Source organism: Otolemur garnettii, unplaced genomic scaffold (genome assembly GCF_000181295.1).
Source record: "Otolemur garnettii isolate 467f Iridium unplaced genomic scaffold, OtoGar3 scaffold00161, whole genome shotgun sequence".
NCBI classification, from domain to species: domain Eukaryota; kingdom Metazoa; phylum Chordata; class Mammalia; order Primates; family Galagidae; genus Otolemur; species Otolemur garnettii.
The window spans coordinates 396,582-402,638 of NW_003852556.1; the positions used below are offsets into that span (position 1 = coordinate 396,582).

Sequence of the window (6,057 nt, forward strand, 5' to 3'; positions counted from 1 at the left end):
AAAAAAAAAAGAAGATGTCATAGACACCAGAAATGAAGTGGCAAATGCATTTTAAATGCAATTTTCAAAACCAATTCCAATAACTTAAAAATATGTCTCACATGCCCCATTTCCTAGAGAGAAAACCAGACACACAAATTCCTTTAGAGACAGGAGACTGTAGGTCTCCTAGGCCAGCCCCTGCCCCTCAGCTGGAAGCATAAAAAGGACCCTTCCTCCCAGCCCGCCAGTTTGCACAGCTCCTGCAGCCCCTCCTGTCCTGGCTTCTGGGGACAGGCCACTGGCCAGCACCTCCAAGCCCTCGCCTTGCTGGACTTTAGCCTTCATTTTACAACCTCTTGTGTTTCCTTTGACACATTTGAGAAGGTGGTTTTGAAGAAAAAAATCTGCTGTAGGAGGCCCCATCTGCAGCTGCAGGGGACCCCCAGGCTGCTTTGCGTTCAGATACTGAAGTTAGGAGAAGAGGCTAATATGTTGGATTAAAATCACAGTTGATGTGAAGGGCATGGTATGTGAATTATATGTCAAGCAGCAACTTTAAGCAAATTACTGTTAGCTAACATGAGGCTGACCCAGTGCCCAAAGTCCCACAGTGAAAACATTCTGTGTCTCCAGGGCCTCCTGTTCAGCACTCCCAGAAGCACCTGCCATTTACCTTTGCTAAGCTCAGAGGCCTGCAGGGCCAGGCACTGGTCATCGTTTACCCTCAGAGCTGCACTCATCCTAAACTCTGTGCCAGGCAGCAGGGAAGGGACAGGAGCCATGTGTGACAGAGTTGGCTGAGGGCCACCTCGGAAAATGTGTCCTTCAAGCTCTAAGCAGTTTCCACTGACCCCACCCAGGCAGACACAGGACACAGGGAGGCAGAGCGATGAGCCTTCCAGAAAGCAGCCATGGCCCTGCACCATGGGCAATTCTGTCTCCCACCATCAGCCTGGCATCTGGTGGCATTGCCTCAGTCACCTGCAGTCTACCTAACATAGGCCGAGGCTTTGGGGAAGGCCTGGGAGTGACCTGAAGCCACTCCCCTACAGGCCCCTGTCCCTCAAACTCCCCATTGCACTTGGGCTAGGGAGGAGCACAGGCCACATGCACTGCTTCCTGCCTGGATGGGTCAGGCTGGCTGTATCTGGGGGCCTCTGTGCCCCCCAGGTACCCTGCTTACTTGATACCCCATCTGTCCACCTTCCCCCAGCACCCCACTTACTTGATACCCTTTCCTCTTCTTCAGCCGCTTCTTGTTGAGCTTTTTGCATGCGTACATCTTGCCGGTCGCCTTCATCTGACAGGCTGACACCTCCCCGAAGCCACCCTTGCCCAGGACCCTGAAGTCCAGGAACCAGTCCTCCCCCATGGGCTGAGCCTCCAGCCATTTCCACTGCAGGAAGCGCAGGAAGTGCAGGCTGCCCAGGAACTCCTGGAAGGGCTCCTGGCTCAGGTGCGCCAGCGTGGCCTGCAGCAGAGGCTGAAACAGCCCGTCCTGGCTGACCACAGGCCCCTCCTTGACCTTCGCTACCGTCCCCTCATCCAGGAAGCCACAAAAGAGCTTGGCCTTGGGGTCCAGGTAGTCAGCCAGGATGGCCTGGGCCTTCTGCGGCCGGAGGTCATCGTCAGCCGTGTCATAGTCCTCGATGTCCCTCCAGAGCTCCAGGGCTGGCACGTGCCTCTCGTCAGTCTGCAGGAACTGCTGGAAGAGCCGCTTGCCGATGGGCTGCTCCACACACACACTCTCAAACTCCAAACCAAGGCTGTCACGGAGGGACTCACACTTGGACAATGGGGGCAGCTTGAGCTTGGCCAGGTACTTCTTGTCCCGGGAGGATGGCGTGCTGCTCCCATCAAAGCTGCCCCGGGCAGCAATGAAGGCAGAGTTGGCCACCACTGTCTCCAAGGACCCGAAATCCATCCTGGCACCGGCTTCCTGCCCACTTCAGGTGTGAGGACCATGGGCCGAGGCCAAACCTGCAGCACTAATGGCCAGAGCAGGCCTGACTGACACCCTTGGCCTGTGGTCTGTCCCTGCCTGGCTGGACAAGGGAGCTGTCCTGGCCACGGTGAGGATGCTGGGGCCCTGCTGGGAAGCCAACAGTGCCCAGAGCTGACGCAGCACCAGGCTAAATCCCGACCTGGGGTCACAGAGGACGCGCTTGGGTGAGGAGCAGGTGCCAGAAAAAGATAATCCGCTAAGCTGCTCTGACCAGATTAGACAGGCATTCAACTCACCCCTTCCTCCCAAGAAGCTATCTTCCTCTCCCTCACTGAGGGCAGCACTTGGAGGTGTGAGGTGGCCAGTTGTTTTCCCTACTATGTTTCATGGTTATTTTTAAGATACTAAAGAGAGATGGACAGTACCTGATAGTATGAATTTAGAGCGAAAAACCCATAACAGGTTCCTGGGGCATCTGTAGGTGAGACTTGCTCAGGGGTCAGCTCGAATCATTGTCCTTCTCACCTGCAGTTTGTAGACAGAGCGGATGCCAGGCCACAGTGTCGGTGACTGTTGGGGCAGGTGGCAGAAGATGCCCAGAGCGCTACCCTGGCTGAGGTCCCACCCAAAGGCAGGCCCACACGAGGCATGGAGAGGCCAGAGACACTTACCTTAGGCACACCCAGCGCACATGTGGGGCACATCTGGGACACACTTGTGTCATACCTGAAACACCTAGGACACACCTGGGGCACACTTGGGACATTCTGAGGTTCTGTTTTTCTAACTAGCTGGGACGCACATGAGGCATGTCTGGACACGCCTGGCACACATTTGGGACGTGCCTGAGACACCCAAGGTATGCCTAAAACACCTGGGTACAGCTGGCACAGACCTCGATCACTCCTGTGACAAAATTTTGATACATGTGAGATATCTGGGACACCTGGATCACACCCAAGGCACACCTGCAACACACTTGAGACATGCCTGAGACATACCTGGGTCACATTTGAAACACCTGAGACACAGCTGGGACATCCCTGAGACCTGTGACACACCTGAGACATATCCGGGACATGCCTGACACACACCTGGTCATGCCTGGGACACACCTGGGTCACATGTGGGACACATCTGACACATAACTAGGACATGCCTGAGACACACCTGAAACACCTGGGGCATGCCTCTGACATACCTGGGGATCATACAGGAATATCATTTTCAAGCTTGTGTGGGCTTTGTCCGTCTTGTTCTGGCACACAATAGGTGCTCTATAAAGGTCTGGGGAAGAAGAATGACGAGGAAATTGGTCATTGGTGAGCAGGAAATTGGTTACAGTTTAAAGAAAGGAACAAGCAAAGTGTGGCAGACAAGAATATCTATCCCAAAGAGTCTGGGGGGGCTGTCAAAACACCCCACTATATTACAGTGGGAGCAGAAGCATGAGGGATTCTGCAAGTGGGTGCAGGGTCCTCTGAGGCAGGCAACGATAAACGCAGATGGGAACTGCTGGGCTGAGCAGCCAGTCTCTCAGCTCCTGGCAAGGGCTTGGGCAGGTGTAGCAGCAAGTAAATATTTGAGGTGAATAATAGCCCATCATTCCCCAGGAGACCACTTAATAGCAGATGACTTTGGGCCAATCACCTTAACCCCTTTCTGCCTCTTGTCTTAGGGGGTTCAGCTGGGACCGTGGTTTTCATGGTGCTTTATAAAATGCAGCAGCTACTGTTCACACTTTCCAGCGTGCCCTGGGCCACTCACTGCAAAGAGCACTATGCAGCTGAATTGCCTGCCTGGAGATCCTGCCAAAAGAAGCACTTTGCCTCAGCGGTCCTAGGGTGGGATTGAGGTTCTGTTTTTCTAACTAGCTTCTGGATGGCTACTGGTCAGGGCCCTGCTATGAGATGTGGGGTTCTGTAGCAGACAACTTCACACTTTGTTAAAGGGGGGTGTTCCACACTCATTTACACTGGGAACCAGTCAGTTAAAGTTAAATATGTTTCCTAGAGGAGGACTTACTCAGAAAATTTGGAGTGAACTTGCTCTCAAAGAGAGGTAAAGTATGCAATGTTTCCCAAATTCATTTGGTTCTGGAAATCATTTTGAGTTAAATTTTGTATTTCATGATAATCCTAGATTTACATGGGTTATAAGAAATAATCCAGAGAGACCCTGTGAGCCTTCAACTCATTTTCCCCCCAAAGTAACATCTTGCCAAATATCTCAGTAGCCAGGACACTGAAGTGGATACAGGCAAACCCAGGACTTGCTTCCCACCAGGCTTACCTGTGCCCTCTGCAGACACATTCACCTCCAACCTACTCTCACCTCCTCCAACCACTACTCTGCTCTCCTTTGCTAGACCTGTTTAAGGGAACCACATAAACAGAAGCGCACACCATGTAACCTTTCTGGACTGGTAGTTTTCATTCATCATAATTCTCTGGAGATTCACCCAGGTTGTTGCATGTACCAATAGTTCGCTCCTTTTTATATATTTATTTATTTATTTTTGAGACAGAGTCTCACTCTGTCGCCCTAGGTACAGTGTTGTGGAGTCACAGTTCACAGCAACTTCAAACTCTTGGGCTTAAGTGATTCTCTTGCCTCAGCCTCCCAAGAAGCTGGGACTACAGGCACCTGCCACACTCCTAGCTATTTTGTTGTTGTTGTTGTTGTTGTTGTTTAGCAGCCCCTGGCCAGGTTCAAACCCGCCAGCCCCAGTGTATGTGGCCAATGCCCTAACCACTGAGGTACGGGTGCCGAGCCAGTTCATTCCTTTTTTACTTTTGAGAAGTGTTCATGGTATGAATACACCATAGTCTGTTTAACCATTCACCTGCTGAAAGACATCTGGGTTGTTTGCAGTTTTTAGTATCATGAATAAATCATGCTAAAATATTTGTCATATTTATCATGCTATAAATATTTGTGTAGGTTTTTGTGTGAATATATATTTCCATTTCTCTGGGATGAATGCCCAAGAGTGCAATTGCTACGTCCTACGGTGACTGCATGTTTAGTTTTAAAGAGACTAGCACACCTTTCCAGAGGGAAAGCCAGCAGCCTATTAGTAGTTCAGCCTCTCCACATCCTTACCGCCAGATTGTGTCACCATGGTTGGTGTGTTTGCTGTTCTGGGGGGTGTGCAGTGGGATTCCATTAGGGTTTTAACTCTTTGTTTCTCATCCCTCTTTTATCCCTGCTTACTTGTGGGTTACTTGAACACTTTTTCAACTTCATGCTATTTCTTGCTTTCTGATATTCCAGTGTTTTTGCTTTTATCATTTTCTTTCTGTTTTGAGAACTTCTTTTAGCCAGTGTCTTAGGATAAGTCTGCTGGCAACACATCCTCTTGCTTTTTCTTTATATGAGAAGGCCTGCTTCCCTCCTTCATTCCTAAAGAATATTTTTTTCTGGGTTTGGATTCTGGGCTGATAGTTCTTTTCCTTCAGGATTTTAAAATTATTGTGGAATTTTCTTCAGGTTTCTGTAGTGCCTGATGAGAAATACAGTCATTCAAATGGTTTTTCTCTAGCTTCTTTAAAGATTTTTTTATCTTTAGTTTTCAGAAGTTTAATTATAATGCATTTTTGGCATGGATTTGAAGGGTAATTACTTTGGGGTTCACACAGCTTCTTATCTATAGGCTTATGTCTTTTGCAAAATTTGAGGAGATTTCAGCCATTATTTTCTTTGAGAACTTTTTTAGCCTTGCTCTCCTTCTAGGATTCTGCTGACATGTTAGAGCTTTTGTTATAACCAAATCCCTAAATCTCTGTGCACTTTCCCCAGTGTATGTTCTGTTGTTTTATCTTCTATGTCAGGGATATTTTCTCTGTCCCCTTCATTCTGCTGTTAAACTGATTTTTTTGATCTCTTTAATTTGACTATTGTATTTTTCAAATCAAAAATTTCCATTTGGTTCTTCCCTGTAGCATCTATTTCTTTCCTTAAACTTTCTATTTTTTCATTTCAAGTGTGTTTTGTTTTGTTTATTTATTTATTTATTTATTTGATTGCTTGTTGAAGCTTTTTTGTCATGGCTGCTTTAAAATCTTTGTCAGCTTATTTCAACTTCTGTGTCACTTTGACATCTGTCGATCACTTTATATTTTTTGTTT

General features: G+C 48.5%; 1 protein-coding gene across 1 annotated transcript in view; it reads right to left on the reverse strand.

The window, feature by feature from the left end:
• Positions 1 to 1,906, reverse strand: part of GRK1 (G protein-coupled receptor kinase 1) — a 16,597-nt gene extending 14,691 nt beyond the window's left edge. Inside the window, exon 1 of the mRNA XM_003799978.1 lies at positions 1,208 to 1,906. Within this exon, the coding sequence (XP_003800026.1) occupies positions 1,208 to 1,906 (699 nt within the window). The remainder of the gene's footprint in view (positions 1 to 1,207) is intronic.
• Positions 1,907 to 6,057: the final 4,151 nt, after the last annotated feature.